The sequence below is a fragment of the Nipponia nippon genome, unplaced genomic scaffold (genome assembly GCF_047370975.1).
Source record: "Nipponia nippon isolate SJK-2023a ecotype South Korea unplaced genomic scaffold, ASM4737097v1 scaffold_1, whole genome shotgun sequence".
Lineage (NCBI taxonomy): Eukaryota > Metazoa > Chordata > Aves > Pelecaniformes > Threskiornithidae > Nipponia > Nipponia nippon.
The window spans coordinates 79,439,094-79,462,807 of NW_028262290.1; the positions used below are offsets into that span (position 1 = coordinate 79,439,094).

Below are 23,714 nucleotides of genomic sequence, written 5' to 3' on the forward strand. Positions count from 1 at the left end.
AAGATAATGCAGATTACGTAGTAAACCACAAACACAGCAGATGTCAACTGCCAAAGCTACTCACTTCCTTCAGTTGTCTCTCCATTGTTTTTGTGGGTTTGTCTGCAAGAAATGGCATGCATTGATACTAACTGTGTCTGTTAGAAATACTGATTCTACAAAGAAAGGCTATGGTAAACACCTATGCTAACACATAGGTAACAAAGAGAGTTCACTCGCAGATAAACAGCAGAACAAATAATCAAGCAAACTGCACGTAAGCACCTCGAAGATAATGAGGTGAGGTGGCACACCCAACACTGACTTCCCAATCGGTTTTTATTTTATGCCAGAATTACAGGTCTTGTGTATATGGAAGAAGTATCTGATTTCATATATCTCGACTTTAGAAAGACATTGCCTTCCATTACAGTCTATAAGTAAGTTAAAGAAACATGGACTACTACATGAATTAATTTTATACGGGGGAAAAACTGTCTAGAAAATGAGACACTATTGTAATAATAATTCACTGTCAAAATGGAAGAAAATATGTCAAGCAGTGTTCCACTAAGGGTTGATCTGTATACAGTGTTTTTTAATATTTTCATGAATAATCTGGATCTGGACGTTTGGGAACAGAAAGTGGGACAGTGGAAGCAATGGAAGGGAAAATATGACTACTGCATCTGCAGATGGTGTCAAACTAGGAAGGACCTTAGAGAGCAAGCTTAGGATTCCGGATAATTTTGTTAAATTGGAGGAACATTCTGCAAAGAAGACAGGGTACCATTCAGTAATAAGAAGTAATACACTTAGGCAGGAACAGTCCTTTATGTAAACAGAGGAGGAGCAAAAACTAGCAAGAAACCATTCTGCAGGAAAAAAAAAAAAAAAAAAAAGATTTTATAGTGAAAAACATAAGTCAGCAGTGTCATGTTATTGCTAAAAAAAAAAAAAAGCAGCACTAAACCCACTATACTGAAAGACATTTTCTATTCTTATATCTCTATATATAGGTAGAGAAAGAAGGGATTATAGCTTAAAAGACTGAATTCCACTGCAGTCAGCATTGCCAGGGTCTCCACAGGAGGACTATGTCCACTTTTGGTGACATGCTTTGAAAAGGGTGTGCAAAAAAGCATTTCAGAGAGAACAATGAGAGCACTGTAAAACATCACCTACAGGGAAAAGTTAAGTCATTTGAGGTTATTTAATCTAGAGGAGAAAATGTCAAGAAGAGGCATAATAACCATCTTCGGCTGTGTAAAGATGTTGCTGCTAAAAGCAAGTGAATAAGCTCTTCTCTATGTCCGTAATAGGCGGGGGATAAAGTAATAGGTTTAAACTCAGGAGGAAAGATTCAGGTTAGACGCCTGGATATCAGGCATACTACATGTTCCCACAGAAAGAAGAAAATTTAAGTCAATTGAGGTTGATTTATCTCAGCAAGGGGACTGCACATAATGGGGATTCAGGGAATGATCAAAACTTTCCTGACAATTACTGAATTTGATGCTACTCTACTGATGCCGGGGAAAGAAAGAAATGGAGGAAATAATACAAGTTGAGATGTGGAGAGAGGAAAGGTGTGGAGTAGAGTGTAAATAACATTGCAGGAGAAAGATTAAAGAGAAGTAGGAGGCAGTAGGTGAGAGGAGGCAATGGGGAATAAATGAAGGTGGTGAGGAGAAAGTAAGGATGCACCCAGAAGACAAGAAGGTGAGGATGGGGCTGAGAAAGAGAGGACCTGGCACAGAAGATCCAATCCTGGCTGGATCCCTTTAGAGGTCTGGGGTATAAGACACAGAAAGATGATCAGAAAGATTTATTGCCTCCCAGATGTTTCCAGACCACACTGCTTTCCAGACACTTCCACAAAAAGTCCTCTGTTTGCATTCTTCTGCATTCAGGAATGACCGTGAAACTCACTGGCAGAGTTTCATCACTTTCTTCTTCCTTGTTTTCTCGCAGCAGTTCATTGCACAGCCCCAAGATTTCTCAGTCACAGTTCTCAGAGATCAACACTTCAGCAAACCCAGCCCTTTCTGTGCTTGGTTTTGGGTACCAAGGAACCAATTACTCTGGAAAGTTTAATAATGAGCATCATATAGGAATTCTCCAGCAGGAGGTTGGGGAATAAAGTACATTTCTCCATGGCACCATTCCACTGGCTCATCCCTTCTTTTTATTCCTGCAGGCTCCTTCTTTACTCACCCCATGCTTCCCAAAAGCTGCAACATGGGAATCAAGGGTGCTATAGGAAACACTGTAGTTCGATGCTTGACTGCCTCTTCCATCTGCACACAGCCTTCTCCTCTCACTTCAGGCACTGCACAGCAACCGAGGCCCAGGAGTTAGACATCCAAATAATACTTCTGAGGGTCTGGCAGCAACATGCTGGTATCTTTTACTGCTACTGTAGTATAAATATAAAATAATCATCATAAACTTGAAGAATATAGTTAACAATACTTGAAGCAAGGATATATAAATAGCACAGAGATTGTTGCCCCTTTTGGGCAGGTAGTTACATGCTCCTACTTTTTCTGTGGGAGTGGAAAAGAATCACCAGCCATGATGATTTATTTGTGCAATGCTAGTGTCAGTGACAAAATGACAGGGAGGAGAACCATCAAACAGCATGCAAGAGGGAAAAATGCCTGAGCAATTTGCTTCCCGTGGCACAAAGTGTAGCGTTGTATCTTTGGACTGCCAAATATTTTAACTTCTAAGATCACACAGAGGAGGCATTTAAAGTTTCTTGCAAAAAACCCCAAGTTCTTCTTAAAATCATGTTTCTCCATTAATGTTTTCAGCCACATGTTTGTTATTCATTTATAAGCTAATTCTCTGCAGGTGCATTGTCTTGGAAATACAACTTTTTTCCCCCCTCAGCAACACTGTTTAATGTGATGAACAATGTTGTCATGATGAGCTTCAATAATTTGCCCCTAGCCAATAATTCACGGAATTACAGCCAGACTAGAGGAAATTTATGGAGTTAGAAAGAGCCCCCAACATATCCTTCTGTGAGAAAAGGAACCGAGCACTCTGGTGCTTTATTGCCCAGGAAAGGGGTAAGATGACTGTGATACCCATTTAAAGAATTCACAATCCCAGACCTGCTAAGGTTATTGGGGCATGGGGGGATGTTACTGTAAGCCAACATTTTTCACCATCTTAGGAAAAAAACTCTGCATGAAAAATACAGAAGCCTCCAGTTTTTATGAAGTCCTGTTCCTCATGCCTTTTCTTCCTTTAGGGAATGCTTTCCAGCTGGATTATCATTAACATCAGTATACTTTTTCAATGCAGGTTGTTTAGCTTGGTAGTAAAATTCAGAGGAAAAAATCCTAGTAATCGACATTAAGATCTGTCAGGCTGAAGAGAAAGTCATGAACACAAGAAAAGCAAGGTAAAAAGGTCAAACTAATAGCAAATAAATAATCTCCAAATCTTGTGTGCAATAAAGCTCTCACAGGCTGAACACAAAGCCCTTCTTCTGTCATTCTGCCCTTTTTGACCTGTTGTATCCTCACTTTTAAGACTATTTCCTAATCACAAGGGAAGGAAAAATGGAACTGGACAACCCTGAGGTCCCAGCAACCGTACAGTGCCTCTCCCCAGATCCTGGACTGACACAGAAGAGCATCCCTAGTGTACAAAGAAAATGTGCTAATGAGCTTATTTCCTCCTCCCCTCAGAGATAAAAGATAGCTTTCGTGAAAGGGAGTTGCTGTTTTAAACTGCCATTGAAGTAAAGCAGCAGGAGGCAGCAGGTTGCCATCGTTTCTGGATTTCACCAAGACCAGAGGAAATTATTTTGTTGTGTTGAACAGCAGATGAAGTTCTGCATTAGAAAACAAAATTCAAAAGTCTTACAATATAAATCCACCCTCCTGCTTTCACTTCATTTAACAGGTTCTCTCCCCTTTCTTTTCCCTCCTAGCAAAAATGCACTGCTTTGGTAAGATTTCCTCACACAGGGATTACGAAATCTCAGCTCGCAGTCTTCCTCCACTTTTTCAGTGGGAATTTTCAAAAAAGATGAAAGCACTAGAAACCATTTGTTAGATGTCCCAGGGCATTTCCTCCATATTGGAAACTGGACAGTCTCCAATGAGAACAAACTGTATCTTGGTTTCAACAGGGTCTTCATTAACAGAGAGACTATCTAACACTACCTTTTCCTTTTTCTTTTTGTCTTAGTAATGGTTTGTGTTTACTTTATACAGATTCAGCAATCCTTAAAAAGAAAGCTATGTTTTCTACCCTTCCCAGAAATGGAGAACCATGTTTCACAACTGGAGAAAACCAAACTACTCAAGGCACATAGCTAGAAAGAGCAGCTTTTGAAATCCCCCAACACACTACTTTTCATTTAATCAGACAGATTTTTATAGAGAAGATTGTTCATGAAGAAATGAATATGAAATAACAGTACAGAAGGCACAATATTCTTGCAAGGATGGCTAAAGTGAGCAACCCTGCATAACTAGCTATTTGAAGATGGGAAGCTGGGCAGCATTGCAGGATCGGTACTGGACAAGAGAGTGCAATGCTTCTACATGCCAACATGAAGAGAAAAGCAGGGGATGGATACAGTGACCTCGGGTGCTGTGCCCTGCCGTTTATCGTGGCGGTATGGTACTGCCAGAGGCTTCCCTGTGGTAAAGAGCTTCCAAGAACGCCAAACCTTCATTTCTCCTGGTTAAACTACAAGGTGGTGACAGGGATGCACCCTCAGTCTAGCTTTACCATCCCTGCAGTGCACACTGGGGCCTGCAGCTCCCGTGACTGGATCAGGGTATTTGAAATGATATACTTGCAGTCAATGACAAAGAGCTTTCTGAAGCATTAATAATACATTAATAATTAATGTATTAAGAATACATAAGTAAGTATGCATTGCTTATGTACTGCCTTGGAGCAGCAGGCCAGCTTGTACTCTACATGCTCCTCTTTAGGGAAGAAAAAATGGCATGTTGCCCCCATGGCATTAAAGATCTAACCCAAATGGTCTATCTAATTGAATACCTTTGGCTATCCCAGATAAAGATCAAACAGTCAAAAGAACAGAGCACAGCTTTTTCCAGGGAACTGATCATCACATGCCTGTCTGGAAAGAGTAGATGCCATGTGACAAGAACATCTCAGAAGAAAAACGGTGACAGACATAGTTCAGAGGGTAACCTGTGAAAATTTACAAAGGTAACACACGTGGAGCTGCAAGGCAGCAAATCTAACAAACACACACACAAAAAATAGTTTTACAGCTGCAGTATACTGTCAATTATTGCAGAGGTCTTGCAAAAAATGTGAAAATACTGCAGAAACAGCAGACATTGTGCTCAGGTTTGCCACAGAGTCCAACCAAGTACATGAAGTTACTGCAGTAGATGTGCTTGTGCTGAGCAGGAATAGAGCCTGTGTCTGCTGCGGATGGAAGGAGGTGTACTGTTAAGGTATATCAGGATGGCTCCAGATCACTAAACCAATGTTGGAATTGACTCGGTCATTTCTGGGCATTCTTGAATCTGTTATCTCACAGTTCTTTTGGAGTTTACCACTTTTTTAACCTATATTATGTGGTTCGTTGCCTGCATGCAAATATGTCTTTTGATACATATTATGTAGGTGCTGAATCCTGTATAATGCATAGTTGTACTGCTGTGCTAGGCAGAGATTTGCTTGTTGCACTTAATATGCAAATAGCAATTGATGCACTGTTTCAATGCTACCAAAAACCATTAAAATGCAAACTGCAGTTTCAGTTATTACAGGAGACAGTACTGTGAAGGTGCTTGGTTGTTCAGAGTTTTGCAAAAAAATTAAAGTTCAACATAATGCGTCTTTCATATGAAAAAAAAAAAAAAATCCCTCTTGATTTTGTGTGAGAGAGATTATTCCACAAAAGCTTAAAAAACTCACTCAGGTTGTTTTCTGGTTGGTTGGGTTTGTTTATTTTTCTCACCTAGGTTTCACTAGGAGGTCTTTTCATTAATTTAGGAGAATCAAATAAAGCTGTGGTACTGACAGCCTTTCACTATCCAGGATGGTCAGGGGCCTGCAGTTAGAGAGAGCTGGGCTTGTGTAGTCTGGAGGAGAGGAAAGTAAGGGGCCATGTAACAGCTGCCAACAGCTACGTCAGGGAAAGTCACAAAGATGGGGGAGCCGAATTGTGCACAGCAGTTGCGGATGATACAGTGAGGTGCAAAGGACACCAGTTGTGTCTTGGGAGGTTCAGATGGGACTTGAGGAAAAACTTCTTCACTAAGAGGTCAGTGCAGCACAGGAGCAGCTTACCTGGGAACGTGAGAAACCTCGAAGATATTCAAGAACTGGCCTGGCAGAGCCATTCCTGATATTGTATCGGTGATACTTTTGCTTTGGGTGGCATGTTGGCCTAGATAGCCTTTAGAGGTCCCTTCCCACCAACATGATTATGATTCTTTGATCTGCTCACCAGCCTGTAGTACAAATGAGAGTTTTTGTACCATCAGCAGTCGCAAAGCCATTCTAAATTATCTATCCACACAAGATACAAGCACAATATTAATTTCCCAGAAGAACTGTATTACATTTTTCCTGATAAGGAACAGTTCCAACAGTTCACTTTTCAATTTTACCTTCTACTTTAGGTGCTTTAGGCACAGGTTGCCCAAAATAAGGGTGCTTTCCTGAAATGAGGACATATACAACAACATTTCTGCCTTCCCCAAACAGAAAAGTTAATATAGGCCTTCTGATTATTGTTGTTATATTGAACAAGACTGACTAAACACTGTTGGTTTTTTTTGCATAATGATAACATTTAGCAGTGGCAAAACATCTTTCACTACCATGTCTGTTGCTACCCATAGTAAGAGTGAGTCATTGCCGTAATGAATGGGCAGCCTAGGGCAGACAAAGAATGGAAGAAAGGGACTATATATAGTGGAAAACTGAGATAGGGAGCTATGCTGGGATTCACTGAACGTTGCTTAGAATTGGGAAAGATGAGCTATTAGATAAATGCTATTCTCCTAAGTTCTAGCTGAGTACTACCACAACATAACTATCTTCCTATAATTGTTAAAACTGGTGTGTTTTTTTTTTTTTCCAGTAATGAATAAAGTGGAGTTTTCAGAAAATAATATTCTTCAGCCTCCCAGGGAAAACAGACACATTCATAATGCTTTTAATGAAGTGTCCTGAGTCTCTGCCCCTGCTGCTTGCTGCACAGGCAGAGAAGTTCCCACAGACTGTTTAATAAAGAACTACAGGCAAGATTTTGTGACAGTTTTATTTCATTCACTGCCTTTGAGAGTGTATACATATTGCCTAGGGCAGAGGCACAACTCAGTGGCAAATTACTGAAGTCACAATTCATGTTTGGATATTCTAACAGTCATGCCTGACTCATTTATAAGGCGGGAAGAAACAATATCATCAGCAAACAAACCTGTGGATGTGAAGCTGTGGCTTGCAGTGTACAAACGCAGGAAAGAGTCCCCAGTGAGTCCTGAGCTGGTTTGTTTTTTGGGTTTAGCTGATCTGACAGATTTTTCTTGTGCTGTTCTGTAGTTTTTGTAAGCCAAGGGTGAACGCCAAGGCCGAACGCCAAGGCCAGGTATCTCAAATATTGTTTCCTCCTTTAGGAATTCCAGATTCTGTTGAAAGCCCACCTCTTTGCTTCAGCATATCAAGGTGAAGCACTGCCTACGAGCCGCTTAAGTAAGCACACTTCAGCTACCAATAGTAGGTACATTACAAAACCAAAATCCACCCTTCCACACAGCTGGAGAACAGCATAGGTAAAGCTTTTTGGACACTAGGAAGATGTTGATGTGGATACTGTAATAATATGCACAGTCATTTGTTCTCACACATCTTCACAATTAGGGAGAAGTTTCTGCGAAGCTTAATGAGAATATGGGGATTCCCGTTTTTCTGTAATGTAAAGCAGAGCAGGTTTACAAAATGCACGTGCCCCAAAGCCCTTGTTCATCTCACTAGTTCCTGTGAGATAACGTATGATGTATGCCCAGCCTTGCAAGAGGAGTGATCTGCGTAGGTTTAAAAAGTGACTGGACAAAATCATGGTAGAAACAGTCCATTCACAGCTACTAACTATAGAGACACCAGTTCTGGTTCAGGAATTCCCTAGAGGGATGGCAATTTACTGGAAGCTGTTTACACTCAGAATCTATTTACACTCAAAACCTTGTTATTGGCAAAAGGGAACACAGTTTAGCATCAGCCCTATTAATGTTTTAACAGTCTAATAGTCCAAATTACTAGTGCATTTACAATAACATGCACTCTGAGTCCAAATTTAATATAGAGAAACCTCATTAGTAATACAGTTAAAATTGTTTTACAAGAAGATTTATTGATATCTCCTCCTTTTCTCTGATGCTCTGAAGGACCTTCCAAGGTCCCTCTTGGTGCTAAGGTCAAGGCCTGAGTCTCCCTCATGGAAAATGGAGTGGGGTTGCAACAAGTCATCAGTGTCCCGAGGTCTTTGCTGTGAGCAGTGTGATGACTGTGGCAGGGGTCCCTTTCTCCTCAGCCTTGGGTCTGTTTGGGGGTATTTTTGTATAATGTTTTATCACAGCCTACCTCCTTCTCCCTGCTTCCCAGGCAAAGTTTGGGAGCTGCATGCTGCCCTCCCATACCCTGGAGGGGCTGTTTGTCCCGCAGTGACTATGCAGGGGTGCCAGCCCCCTGCCTCGGGCCCTCCCAGAGCAAAGAAAATGCAGGGATGCAGCAGGCACGTGGCCAGTAGGCAATTGCTGCCACAGCTAAAGCCTGTGGCCTTTTACTTGTTGTCCTCAAAGATTGTATTTACAGGGCTACAGCTAGGAGAAAACTTTAAGAAAATATTGCCCTTCTTGTACGTTACCTTACTTTATAGACTCTTCCATGTACATTTGCTGTTGGCTGCTGCTGAACTGAGGATCCTGGACTAGACGGATGCTTGGCTTGACCCACTGCAGTCCTCTTTATGTCTCTGTAAATACAGATGGAGCCAAGAGCCAGTATCCTGTCAGCTATACATGATGCCAGTGCCTCTCGGCTTTCTGCATTTATAAAACAACCACGTACAGAGCACGTCTTTAGCAGGGAAGCATCCTGATTTGTGCTTCCATTTGTCTCAGGGTCTGCCGAAACAAAGGCTAGTAGTGGACCTGAAGGAAGAAGGGCAATATTAGTGAGATGTATGAGAGAGTTTGCAGAGCTGAGGGCATTTTGTGGCAGGGTGAGGAGCATGATATGATGCTGAACATGTGGTGGGAGGCCAGGGAGGGTGAGGTTAGCACAGGAGTGACAGGTAGGGAATATGGGAGAGCTGAGACGGTGATGATTCCTCATGTAAACATCACCTTATATCAAGGGGAGATCCACTACAGATTTTAGTACATTCTTTAATGTATGCCTGATTAACTCATCATAAAGTTCTTGTTTGGGTACCCAGCAAGAGTTTACATCTCTCAGCTGAAGAGTGATGAATGCAAACCCTAAATTATGTAATAAAAATTATAACCTGAAAAAATACCTTACATTGTATCCCAACTGACTCCTTTTTTTCTGCCTCCTGAAACATGGAGGTTTTTATAGAGCTGAATCTTTTCAATGTGGACATACAAGTGACGGCTTTTCTTCATTATTTTCACCTTTCCTGTACTAATTGTAGTGCACTTTTAAAGCATATATTTTAGAAGGTGATGACAACGGTTGTTGGGAAACCCAAATCTTCTTATCACCTGTCTCCTTTCTCTTCCTGTGACAACGTTACAGTAGTGGCAGGGTGTCTTCGTCCTCCTCTTAAACAAGTGCAATCCTTTCCTTATGGAGTTAGGGCACTGACAAGGTATTACTCATGACTTTGCTTATCAAGCCTTTTCTCCACAGAGGATGACTTTCATGTTGCACTTTCCTATTCTACAATGCATTCACATGTCTAGGGATACATCCATCATGAGAATGAACCAGAGTAGTTCCAGTGACATCAGTGATTCAGATTTTGTAAATTAGTATTAATCTGACCCATACTGACTTTTTGATACACTATGTATTAAAATTGTGTATCATCAAATCCACATTTATTTTCACAAATCAAAATTATAAGAAACTTCTGTTTTGTTTTGATTTTTTTTTTCATATATGCTTTTTCGGAACATGTTATTAGGAATTTGTTGAAGCTATTGATCCAAAAAGAGTAGGGTGATAGGCCTGCATTTTTATATACTGCATGTTGGCTTCATAAGCTAATTGATCTAAACAATCTGCTTCATGCTGAAGCATGATTCTTTCAGTGTTAACTGTCACTTTACCTCTGTTATTAAATTACATTCTAAATGAGATATGTCTGATTAAATCATTTTAAAGACCAAACAAACAGCTCCAAATTTGATTAATTTGCTATTCATGAGTCACACTGAAGTCAGAAGAGGCTTTGTTTAGCAACAAATTGATATTAAACAATGCAAGTTCATGTTCATACCGTATCACTGAGAACCCAATAGAGAATATGCCTTACTTAAATAGTTTCTGAGTGACAAAGAATAAATCATCATGTTTATCAGTTTCTTCTTGCTTGCACTGTAAAAAGTTAGGAATATTTACACTCAATTAATTGTGGTTGCTGAGATGCAAAACTTGTAATCAATAGAAGAAGAAGGCCCATACTGCTGATAATGTAAACCGTCCCCTCATTTTTTTTGAAGAAAGATGAAGAGGACTACAGTGGAATTACATTGACGTATATTATCATGAGAGAAGGGTCAAGCCTTGACATTCCTGAGATTAATGAGAGGCAGCAGTCAAGGCTGTCATCTGTCATGTTGTTGTGGTTTTTTTTCTTGCTTTTTTCCCCTCAGAAGTCTTATTTTTAAAGCCTCAGCTCCTGGAATCATGAGACTATACTAGGGTTTTACTTTTCTTTTTAAGACAATTTTTAAAGTCTTGTAGATTGCTGGACATGAAGGGTTGCCTGTTGTGTCACTTGTATCTGTAGTTAACACTACAAATGACGACCCACACGAACATAACCTCCTGACCCTTCCTAATGGAGGAAAGGAGAACCAGCTCCCATGGCTGCCTCCACTCAGTGGTGCTTTGCAAGCTCACTTGAATGCCTTCTTGTTTGCCAGGTGTTTGCCATCATCCTGTCCTTTTCTTCCCATGTGAATTTAGCAACATTTGTGTTTTAAATGTCTATATCTCACATAAGTATTGTCCTTTATTTTATTAACCCTGTAGGGTGAGATGGAAGGTGATGACTAGTGCCTATACTGACACTAGATATCACTAAATATAATCATGGAATTTATGCTTTATTGCCCTAAAAGACAGATGCTTGGTTTAAGGACTGTCATGTAAGCTCCCTTCACAGTCAACAGAAAAGAAAATAAGCACCTCCAGAAGTCAATTCATCCAATACTAAGATAAATCCCTCTTTATTACAGAGGAAGCCTAAATAGCTACCTTAAAGTAGATGCCTCATAAATGGCTGCAGTTTGATGGGATGTGTCTCACCCCTGTGTCTGAGGAAGAAAAAGCTGCAACCTCTACAGACTGAAATTCAACATGGTGTGTAATATTCTTAATGGAGAATACTTGAAAATTCATCACTGATAACTCACCCAAAATTGCAACAACAGGTCACTGAATTGCTATTTATAGCAAAGCTTATTATCATTTATCCTACTCAGGTTGAGTGACCTTGGAATTTTTGCTCATCAGACCCTTGAAATTTCATTTATTGCCTAGTCTCTGGCAAGAGAAGGAGTCCAGCTACATGCTCTGATTGTTAATGCGAGCAGTAGAAGCACTGTTCCCTACAGTGCTCTAGCTCTTCATTTTGGCTTTTTACTGTTGCCCAATGTCAACAGCAAGGTGTTACTGACAGTCCCACTTTGTAAAGAATGGAGGAGCTACTGAGTTTCAACCTAGCACAGCTGCTGCTGCCTAAAGTTTCTTCTGTCTTTTTCCCCCCTCTTTTTAATTCTTCTTGTCTCTTTCCATCGCAGGCACCATGAATGAAGCTTTCAAAGCAGGGTGTCACAACCCAGAATATAGATATGAAGATACAGATATAGAAAACATAAAACCGTGTACAGTGCAGAGAGCTCCCTTCGTTCTGATCAAATAAGCGTAACCTCCCCCTCTATTCCAGGGAGACCAAATTTTGTTGCTGTTTTCTATCCAGTGCAGAAGACTTTTTTTTTGGTAAAATATGTGATTTCCCACATAATGGAAAATTGGGTTCCCAGGCAGTTGCACATGTAGATAAACACATCGACACAGTGGTACAAGCTAAGGTGACAGCGCATTCTGGCTCTTGCTGACTTAGACTGGCTTGACCTTGCAGCTGCAATAACACCCTTCCTGTGAATGCGTTTTGTGAACACCTGCCTATAACTTTTAAAATGCAAACATAAACATAAGAAAAGAAACATGAGTAGTCCTTCCAGTGAACCACCAGTAGCATCAGGGGGCTAGAACTTTTTTATCATGAAGTTTCCCTATTTTGAGGCAATTTTTACATTGAAGACATTTTTGAGCATTCTTTAGTCATAAATGACTATATTCTCAACACCTCAGTGCACAGGACAAAGGTCTTAAGGCTAACTTTATGTTTATATCTGATCTCCAAGTGGTCATATCACTTTTCTCCAGAACTGCAAAGTGCAACTGCAGAATGTCCCATTTGTTCTTTTCAGGCTGCACTTCACTTCAGGGGCCCACTCGATGTCGCAGCTTAGCTCTTTCACCCGCAGCCTTGGATGGAAGTGCATGTTGACGCTAACTTCATGTAGATTTTCAAATCCTTTTTGTATGTAGACAACACTAACCGATTATTCAAGCCAGGATTCCTGTTGGAAGTTGGGCAAGGCTGTCAAGACAGCAAGCACATAGCTGCCTCACACTTATGTGGTAAATCCTCCAGTTTGTCCCAGACTTTCCGTTTTGTGCAAATTGGCTTTACCTACTGGCTGTCTGCAACAATTGATGCCTTTAACTGGAGAAGGAAAAATATCTAAGAGGGAAAGTTTTCTTTAAATGCTCCTAGGTAATTCATGATGAAACCCAGTCAAACAGACCTGAAGGTTATCCCAGAAAATTCCAGTTTATTCGGTTGCCAGAGCTTGCAATGGCACTGAGAATGGAGATGTAGAAGGCTTTGATTGCAACTGACACCGAGAAAGGATTTAGTGCTTGTGATTAAAACCTAGGTCTGAAGGCCAGGCATTACAAACAAAGAAAAAGCCTTCGTTCCCAGAAGTGACTGCACTTCTCAGCAGCCTGTGAAGCTTCCCTGAGGAAGCACTAAAAAGCAGGACACAAAAAAGCATAGTTTGTTGCCTGAATTCAACTCTCTGTTTTAAAGGTACCTGGCTTGTACACTACTGAGGAGAGCAGTCACTTCTGGGAACACAGGACAACCTAAGAGGCTGTATTACGCTATTTGTTTTTCTCAAAGCTTTCTCCAGGATCCTCAGCAGAAGACCTCAATATTCAAGAAAAGAAGAAGAAACTCTTAATATGCTTCCTGCCTAACTCTTCAGCATGTGAACCTGAATCCTCTGAAGTACTCCAGAGAGGTTATCTGAAAACCACACTTGCTGTGAAAGGCCACGGTGGTCTTACTGCTCTGTCCTACAGCTCCGATGTCGGGGTATCTGAAAGGACAACCCTACACAAGCTTCCTCCAGCCAGACCATGCACTGCACAGTCCCCCCTCAGAGGATAGGAATCTGTCCATCATCTGGTGTCTCCTGTCTCTAACGTCAGCCCTATTAATATTACCAAAATATCTTTTCCACGCCACTAGTATTCCTGAGAAGTGATGTTAATATGTAAACTTGCTCCTCTTCTCTTCTCTTCTCTTCTCTTCTCTTCTCTTCTCTTCTCTTCTCTTCTCTTCTCTTCTCTTCTCTTCTCTTCTCTTCTCTTCTCTTCTCTTCTCTTCTCTTCTCTTCTCTTCTCTTCTCTTCTCTTCTCTTCTCTTCTCTTCTCTTCTCTTCTCTTCTCTTCTCTTCATGCAAATATACAGGTTAGCACACCAGAGGCTTACAAACAATACTGAGATTTTAATTTTACAAGGGCATGTAGTCTTTTTCATCTCACACACCACTCAGTTATTTAATTCCTCAGAATTTTCACTTTGCTTCTTCCCTCTTCTGCAATTTGGAATAGGTAATGTAAAAGCAAAATAAATTCCTGTTATTTTCAGATCAGCTCTCTACACTTTCCTTCATTGTTTTAAATGGTATCCATTTCTTCGTCTTATGCACTGTGTAATATGCAGTCTCTGTGGACTCTGCAAATTATTTTATGTAATGTTTACCGAAAGGTAAACTACTCAAAATGCAGCATAATCTTTCCAAGCCCAACTCCTTCATGTTTAAAAGGCATATATAAAGATAACCAAATGGCATGCCACATGGGGTCTCTTCATAACCTAATTAGGCAGTTTCAAATTTGAAACACATTATTTCAACAGCAGCTTATATAGGTAGTTGCTCAGCATTAAGAAAATAGATATTCCGATTGCTTCTGGATATTATGCCATTCATATTCTCTCTGCTTTGTGGATCAATGAAGAACTCCTGACTCCAGGCACTTCTTTCCTGTCCCATTTTTAAGCAGGTCTCTGTCAGCTGTTTGTAGGCTGTATTCAGAGAATCAAATCTTCAGATGTTTGAGTTGCTGTGTGTTCAGAGGGAAGTCCTCCTGCTTAACACCTCTCAGGAGATCTATCCAGGACCTGGGTAGGTTACTTCATACATACGAGTGGGATCAGCCAGATAACAAAGATTTCCGTATCTTGGATGCTCTTCAGGTATTTTTTAATTTCATTCCTTTGATCATTATTTTGAAGGCTTAGATTGTTTCCAAACATCCTGCAGTTATGCTCTTCTGCAACTGCAAATACATTTCATAAAAACTTCAAATACCCAGTCATGTTGGGGAAGAACTGTGACCCTACATTGCTCTCCTTTTTCCAATGTACTATACTGAATGGCAGCTTTTAATTTTTCAGTGAGAGCCAAGATCCTTGATCATGAGTTGGGACTCATGATTTGAGATGAAAGAAAATCACTGTTATAGGTTGGCTTCATAAACCTACTAGGCCATTTGTATTCTGTCTACTATAGTACATATGCACAGTGTATCCTTGTCCCTCTTGCATGATGGCAAACATGCACCAAATTACGTAAATACGTAAATATGTAAATACATAAAAACATTTCTTCACCTTTTCCCTCACTCCTTTCAATCTACACTTTACATGTACTGTTTGTACACAGCTCCTAGTAAATCACTCTAATCAGAAAAGGTCCATGCATCATTTGGTGGTCTTGTGGTTTAACACAGCACTGTACCAGCTACTAGGAAGAAAATTAACTCTATCCCAGTGGAAACCAGGACCACTGCTCACCAGCCCAACATGCTATTAGAGTCGTAAAGGTATAAACACATGCAGCTTCATGCCTGCTGCTGCTGCATGTAAGAGCCACTTCACAGCAGCAGTGGGAGACAGAGACAGGTCCTCTTTTGCAAATGCACAGGACTCTGCCACCTGGTCATAAGGGGAATAACCTTTAGACTTACAGCAGTACATAACTTATTGTGGCTCCATGGCACAGATGCATATGCACATGAGACAGTACTGTACAGCATTTTTTAGATCATGTCTGATTTCCCTTTCTCACTAGCCAGGTTATTTGCTTCGTCATTGTAGCTATAGTTAAGTATATGCTTATAGTTTTGAATTTTAATTTCCAAACAAGATGATCATGCTACAAGCAGATATGGAAGACAATATCCCAGATGAAAAAAAAATATATAAAAGGAATCCTGAGAGATGGGACTAGTTTTTTCTTATTAATGACTGCCTGTGCTCTGTTCATTTCTACTTTGCATTAGTGGTAAAAGATAGGTATTTTCTTGCAAAACTGAGGTTATTTAGAAAGAGCTTGATGTTACTCATTTGGTTTAACTGTACGTTTGACACTATTAAGAGCTGGATGTTTATTGCTTGATACATGGTCCTAAAATTTACTATGAAGAGCAGTGTAGGCATAACTCAAACATTAACAAGCAAAAGGGGACACGCTTGAGAGCCATATTAGTCACATCTTGGTGTCCTGGAATCTGCATTGCCAGATCTTGTTCTTGGCTTCGGTCTCCTTCATAGCATTATGGGGCTAAATATTATTTGCACTGCTGAAAGACATTTTTTATTTTTTATTCATTTGTTTTTCTCAGGAGCACAGAAAGATGACATCTTTCTAACAAGTAGGCCTACAACCACAGAGCACTTTAAAGAGAAATTATGCTAAACATCACCCAGGCAGAATGCTTAGCAGTAATGACATTTGCTTACTAGCAGCCTGCAAAAACATTCCTATATAACAATCTGTCCAGAGATCACAAAACAATGACACTTCACTTGAAAGTAAACCTGAAACTGTACCCTTTCAACTGCAAATATGTTAATCATCGTTCAAGAAGACTGATTAAAGTTAATGCCAGTAAACTTACAGACTAACTTAACCAGTTTCCCTTTCCACCAATCTGTTGCTCCATATGTCCAAATCTACAGCAGAGAAGTGTCTCAAGAGACAGTAACACATTTTGTGCTCTGAGGCATCCGTCACAGCTGGGACTGGGCTCTGCCTCCTGAAATGCTTGCACCAGTGCCTACAACTGCTTTCTCCACAGGTGGCATCCAAATGAACCTGCCTACCAGAGTTATTCAGCTACTCCAGCTGACGGGAAAATGTGGAGTGGTAGTCCAAGGTCTTACAAATTGCAAGCCTTCCCTTGAAGCCAGTCAGTTGCCAGATGGAAGACACGCAGCCCAGTAGCTAGCCTAGACAAGCTATTAGAAAGCATCTAATGGTACAGGAGCTGTTGCTCTGTCAACAAACATCATATGCAATGCCTTGGTTTATTCTCTAAGAATGAAGACATGATAAATGTGCAGAAGAGAACTGAGACACAGCAGTGCCGTTTGCCTTGCTTTTTCATGGCACTGAATGAAAGTCTAGACAAGCAACTTCCCTGGAAGTGAATAGGAGATGTGGTTACATGCATTCTCATAGCTGCCAGGAGCATTGATTTGTTCATCTACAGCTAAAGGGCCTATACTTGGCTAAAATACTCATGCTTTGCTTCTTCCCCAGAAAACTGATTTTAAAAAAAAGCTTCCTAAAATCATCTAAAATATATATGAAAACACCTTTTGTCCCTGTAATAGGCCAGGCAATCTTTCTTCTTTAAGAGATAGTGGGGCTTAAGGCCAATCCCCAGTATGCTCCACGATGTGACCCCTTTAATGCAACAGATGTTTGAAGGTGCCACAGGCAAGCTGGGGAAGGAAGGCCAACTGCTAATCAAAGAGCAGCCCCAGATCAAAAGAAAAGTCCAGCTGGCAACTCATTTTAGAGGGGTGGTTTTTTTGGCAGTTGCTGTTTAGGGAAAGCAAGGCTATCAGTATTGCCTCCACTCAGAGGTTCCTTCTTCATGCAGAAGAGCAGCTGACGAGTGGAAGTCAAGTTTGGAGAAAAATCTTGTGGTGTGGAAAGACTAGCAGAGAAAGGATTTTCCTCACTAGGGTTTGTAAAACAACTCAAAGTAGAAAGTTATGTTGATATTCTGGATGCTGTTTCAGTATTAGCAAGAAACGGGTGTCAGGGAGCCTGCAAGAGTATGAAGTTCGACCATAGTCCCAGATATCTTCAGGACTGTATTTGGCTAAATTTGATGTGTGAGACATGAACCTGATCCTCTTGACTAAAATGGCCTTTGGTCTCTTCATCTGTGTACTTGGTCAAACTGCCCTCCTCATAACTTTTTCTCCTGAAGTAGATAGATAGATAGAAAAGCTCTCTTGCTTAGCACCTCTTGCAAGACTGTGATCTAAAGGAAAACTTTGCATATTTTTTTAATATTTTATAACATGTATATTATGAATATATAATTAGAAAATATTATATATATGAATGCTGTTATATTTATGTAAATATGCAATATACAATATATAATACACAAATATGTGATATACTCTATATGTATGATAAGAAATTACAAAGCTTTACAGAAGAACAAAAAGAAACAGCAAAACCCCAGACACCTTTGATTTGCTTTTCAGGTTATCTTTTAGCAGCGCTTTTATTGCTTTCAATCTTCCTTGGAAACAATAATTAAAGTTCACTGCAGACCATGATTTCTAAGACTCAAATGAATTCTTCTCTCTCTTTTTCTCCTGGCAATATTCTGTGTGTTTTTGCAACCCCTTTTTACTTCCATCTTCCAAAAATGGCTGTGGCTCCCTAGCCCTTAAAAATGTTTCTTACTTGTTTAGATAAAAAATTGTTTCTAGGCACACTTTGCATTCTTTTTTTGAATCACTTTTGCATATTCCTACTCTCTCTTGATATACACAGTGTAGCTGGGCCAGGCAGGAGCTTCTTTGGGTCAATAATTATTGAAGCCTGCTCATAGCTTTCATGCACCTGTTCCAGCACCTGAGTGTTTGAAAGGATAAGTCCTGTGATAAGTGGTATAGTGCTTGCAAGAAGCCCTAGCATGTACAAAAACACTTCTACAGATAAAGAACAAGGTAGAAATACATGGACATGTATGCAGCTGGTCCCAATAGACCTGACTGAGGTCTTGATTGTTTTGGAAGAGGAATGGAAATGAGTAAGAGAGCACAATATGTTGTTCCACATTTGGAAATGCTTGTGAAGAATGTCAAACCCTACAAAAATTTATCATTTGGTAACACCCGAAGAATACAATACTCCATTGTTTCTGGATATGCTGAAATTTCTTCAAAAACTGGGAATCATTTTGAACCATAAAAAGAAGAAGGTACTTAAGGCATACTCTGTATGTCAAACAACATATAGTTTCTATACCAAATGAAATTTCTGATTGGGAAGTTAGACTATACAAAGAAAAATGAAGAGTGCAATATAAAAAATATTGCAGAAATGCCACATGTCTTGCTCTCCTTGCCTTGGGTAGCCCAGTCAGACTTTATTACTTCATTTCAAAAGGAACATAAATGAAATAGAAGCGGTTGGCTTGAGAAGGGCAACGGGAGATCAGAGAGCTGGAGCTGCTGCCTGTGTGAAGGGAGTTGCAAATGACCATGGCTATTACTGGAAAGAGTATTAAGAGAAGATATGATAAGAGAAAGTAAAATATTGTTGCAACTCAGGACAGACAACTACAACTCAGGAAAGAGATCTTGGAGCCATTGCTGACTGCTTTCCAAAATCACTGACCTGCTGTGCAATGGCAGACCGAGAAACCAACAAGGCCCTGGACATCGTCAGGAAAACTATTGAGAATGCCACATTTCAAGAAGGACATGGTGGTGTTAGAGAAGGTACAGAGAAAAACTGCAGTGATCAAAGGGATGCAGGGGTTGCTTCATAAGGAACGACTAAAGAGGCTGTGGCTCTTCAGTGAGTAGAGGAGATGGATGGGGGATACGACTGAGGTTTACAAAATCACAAAGGCAGCAGATGAAGCAAATGCAGAACTGGGATGTTAACCAGATCCCATGAAGTACTGGCACTGGGGGTGCTCAAGGAAACTAGTAGGAGACTGGTTTAAAACAGAAATGAAAGCATCTCTCTGGGCTGTGGGTGGTGAGCATCTGGGGTTTGCTGCTGTGGGATGTTGTGGAGGCAGACGCTGTCAGCAGGTCCAAAGGGGAGAGGGGAGTAGTCAAATTCAGGGTCTGCAGGTCCACGCACGCGCGTTAAAGGGAACAAGCAAGGTTGTGTACCCTCTAACATCTCTTACACACACTCCCGAATGCTGGGGGGTACGAGGAGGGTGGGCTGCAGTTAGTGGCAGCCATGTGCCACCTCTAAGAGGTAGACTGTTATTCCAAACCCATCAGGCATTTCATATATTCTTAATACGTAATATAGTAAAAAGTAATTGGGAGATCTCACTATCATCAGTCTATAAAATGTAGGCAAGGGGACAATTTATTTATTCCATAATCAGCAAAATGTAAACAAAAAATATAAATTGTTTTGCATATTCCAAATTCATGGAAATCATTGTGAATGACATGGAGTTAAGTAGGTCATCCAGCCCAGATATGAGCCTATCCACCAATTAGGGTAACATCAAGAGGAATATTTGTCAGCTAATACCTGAAGACAGGAAGAGATTCTTTCTGTGAATAATTCGTTAATCACAGTATGACTTGGGTTGGTTGGTTTGTTTTCTGGCACAGTTATTCTCTTGCCCATGTGGAAGAAGGGAATTAATTGGCAGTGTATTGCTGTCACTTTCTACAAGGGCAAAGACTTTAAAGGGCAGGCGGTGGAAGGTAACTTCCATAAATGCAAATGCGTTTACTTCTGCTTCCTTAACTGTGGCAATTATGAATTCAGGAAAGGTTGCTGTGTTCAGTTCCTTCAACGCACAGATTTTAGCTCACAAGAAAGTTGATGGACATCATTAAGCAGGTGTAATTGTAAGCTTCCTTCATGTAAACATTTTCTTGAGTCTATATCTCTCCAATGGTCATGTCTGTCAACTTTTGCTCTTTCTTATTATCTGCCGCTGTATGGAGCTGTTTTTCTTTTGCTTTTATATTAGAGCAGCTTGAGGACCCATACTGCCAGGGTTCAGCTCCATGCTACTGATAGACAATAAAACATGACCAGTAATAGCTCCAGTAGCACAAGTGAAGTCCTCAATCTGATGGTTGGAAAACATTTTATAATTGCAAAACAGGAATGAATGCCAGGTTGTGACAATGTGCATGGTTTTGTATTAATACACTAATTTTTACAACTTTTTACCTTGATAGAAAACCCAGGCTTTCAATAGCCAAATTAATAGAAGTTATAAGGGGTTAGTGCTATTTTCTCTCTGATTCTAGATTGCATCTACTCTCGTATTTAATAAGACAAGTTTTAAGATGGCACTTCTAGCCATTGCATGAAAGAGACCTTTTTTTAAACTTTGAGTTTCTAGTTTAATAAAGCCTTGAAGATTTATACATGTTTTGCTGTTCTGGTTTTCCTCCTCTCCATGACCCTTTTATTAAACATGGATATTATACTATGGGAGGCTCTTGATGTGGGGCTTTAGAAGTTACTGCACCGTAATGTTGCCAAGAGCCATTCCTAGTGCTGAATCGCTAAATTAAAAGAGAATGACTGAAAACTCACCTACCATATTACTTCCATGTGAAGTCACAACTATAAGAAATGTTTTGCTGGAACGTTGATTTAGAGAGATTTTAATTGCTACTGATGTTTCTGGAAGACATGTACCCCTGTAGCCTCAACAAACTATTACCATTTCTGCAAAATCTGAGCAGTTGGAGCAAAACTAAGCAATTTCAGAAACTGTCTTCTATTCTGCTAGGGGAAAATGCATTACAAAACCTGCTAAATATGAAATGCTTTATGTTATAAAAGTACTCTTCTACCCTAGTCAGCATCCAAAATTCCTGGGCAATCTAACATGCTTTTGTGTCAGTTCATACCTAGATAATGCAACAAGACAGTCCACACGTCCTTGTGGCTCTTTGTAAATGCAGATGCCTTGGATTACAGGATATACCGCATCTGCAACATTCTTGTTTTGTGGTATCTATGCGCAACCCTTGTGCCAGGACCTGACTGACAGCAGTAAGGGCCCAGTTCAAATTTCAGAAGTCACAAATAAAACATTGCATTCCTATCCAGAAACTGGGGGAAATTAAATTAAACCGGCAGTTCCTCAATGACCTAATCTTCCTCACTTGTGAACAATAAATTAACTGGCTTAAAAAATAGAGCACAGCATAAAGGAAGAAGAGGAAAAATATCCCCACAGATACATTAAAATAAGACATGCTCCATGGGTCTGTTTTATTTATCTCGTCTCTCCATCAGACGTCAAGAGGAGAGGCTGTTCTACCTTTTTAGGCATCAGCCACTTCAAGCTCTTGTGCTACCACAGAATCCTTCTGTTTTGACAAGAAAGGGGGCTGTAGCTGCAAATGTAAAGAAAAGGAGCAATAGCACCTTCTTTAAATGGAAACAAATGGGGTTTCTCTGGAAGGGGTGCAGCGTTTGTATCTGTGACATACTGCAAAAGTTTGTCCTGCTGGAAAAAAGGGACAAAAACTAAAAAAAAAGCATGTTTTTAAAGTAAAGAGGCAGAAGACTTTCCTGCAAGTCCTTCTGTGTATTTGCAGTAGCAAAAAAAGCTTATCAGTGATAGTAGTGGCCCCAGCAGCAGGGGAACAAGTGCTAAACACGTGTGGCCCTCATGGTGGTGGGTCACTCCTCTGTACAACGCTCAGGTACAACTGAAACACTTCGGGCAGCTCATCTCTGTCAAGTCTCTCCAGTGAGCACTGAACTAGGGGGGAAAAAACCCAAACAAACAACAAAAAAAACCACCTAGAGAAACAGCCTGGAAAGCAGGAAGAAGCACTTAAAATCTCCAGGAAAGCTGAATCTCTCCAGAAGCCTGGAGGACACCTGGGAGACTGAAAGCAGCCACTTGCTCTGGGTCCGCAAACAGCAGCTGCCAACACGAATGAACCAGAGGGTGCCTTCCATTTTTAATTCTGGTGGTTTTACTATTTTCACTTAACTGCAGATCTGTTTTACAGACATATGAACAGTATTGTCTGTCTTTACAGAGAGTACCAAAGAAGGTGAAAACAAAACAATTTGCGACTGACTTAAAGCTAAAGAACATATTCTGCAATGTTGGCAATAAAACCAAACAGCAAAAAAAGTTTATCTTGGCATCCTAGTCACTGTCCTCACCCAAGAAAAGCAAGAGAGTGTACAGGTAGCACAAGCATTGTAGGGCTTCAGCCCACATGCAGATGAGAGAGTCACGTCAGACAAATCCATTCTGCAAAGTCACAAGCAATGTCACCTCCAAATTCCAGAAACAGGGGAGCAAATGTGGCTGCTTTTGCCTGACGAGATCTTAGCAACAGCTGTAGTTTTGAAATGAGAAGTCCAGGACCCACTGATGTCAGCGCAGAGTCAGTGCAGTTCACAAGAGGCTATGCGCAGATTAGCCATCAGGCTCCAGGTAATGCAAACCATGTAAGGTCTCATGGGAGACTTCAACTTACCAGATCTCTGCTGGAAATACAACACAGCAGAGAGAAAGCAGTCTCGGAGGTTCCTGGAGTGTGTGGGAGATAACTTCCTGACGCAGCTGGTAAGCGGGAAGGTGCCCTGCTGGGCCTGCTGTTTACGAACAGAGAAGGCCTGGTGGGCTATGTGGTGGTCAGAGGCTGTCTTGGGCTCAGTGACCATGGCATGATAGTTTTCAATTCTTGGAGAAGTAAGGAAGGGCGTCAGCAAAACCGCTACCCTGGACTTTAGAAAGGCGGACTTTGGCCTGTTTAGGAGTCTGGTTAACAGAGTCCCTTGGGAGGCAGTCCTGAAGGGCAAAGGAAGGCTGGATGTTATTCAAGAAGGAAGTCTTAAAGGCGCAGGAGCAGGCCATCCCCGTGTGCCGCAAGTCAAGCAGGCGAGGAAGAAGACCGGCCTGGCTGAACAGGGAGCTTTGGCTGGAACTCAGGAAAAAAAGGAGAGCCTACTGCCTTTGGAAGAAGGGGCAGGCGACTCAGGGGGACTACAAGGATGTTGTGAGGTTATGCAGGGAGAAAATTAGAAAGGCAAAAGCCCAGCTAGAACTTGAACTGGCCACTGCAGTTAAAGATAACC

General features: G+C 40.8%; 1 protein-coding gene across 3 annotated transcripts; it reads right to left on the reverse strand.

Annotated features, from left to right (window-relative positions):
* Positions 1 to 300: 300 nt before the first annotated feature.
* On the reverse strand, positions 301 to 23,323 carry LOC148057436 (uncharacterized). Of its 3 annotated transcripts, none has more exons than XR_015705465.1 (4): positions 23,114 to 23,323; positions 8,870 to 9,155; positions 6,289 to 6,452; positions 301 to 2,398 (listed from the first exon to the last, which is right to left on the reverse strand). XR_015705465.1 is itself a non-coding variant. In XM_087760844.1 (3 exons), the coding sequence occupies exons 1-3, from the start codon at positions 23,298 to 23,300 to the stop codon at positions 7,863 to 7,865; spliced, it is 525 nt and encodes a 174-aa protein (XP_087616970.1). In that variant the 5' UTR covers positions 23,301 to 23,323; the 3' UTR covers positions 7,546 to 7,862. The 3 variants fall into 3 exon arrangements, 1 of the variants encoding a protein (XP_087616970.1); XR_015705466.1 differs by having other exon boundaries at positions 2,379 to 2,395; XM_087760844.1 differs by lacking the exons at positions 301 to 2,398; positions 6,289 to 6,452 and adding an exon at positions 7,546 to 7,914.
* Between the last annotated feature and the right edge of the window lie 391 nt (positions 23,324 to 23,714).

Coding starts and splice junctions, on each gene's coding strand:
- LOC148057436 (XM_087760844.1), bottom strand. CDS start 23,300: ATGGTCACTGAGCCCAAGACAGCCTCTGACCACCACATAGCCCACCAG. Junction 9,156..23,113: donor GTATTTCCAGCAGAGATCTG/GTAAGTTGAAGT, acceptor TTCTTCCTTCAG/GTCCACTACTAGCCTTTGTT. Junction 7,915..8,869: donor GGAAGAGTCTATAAAGTAAG/GTAACGTACAAG, acceptor TTTACATTACAG/AAAAACGGGAATCCCCATAT.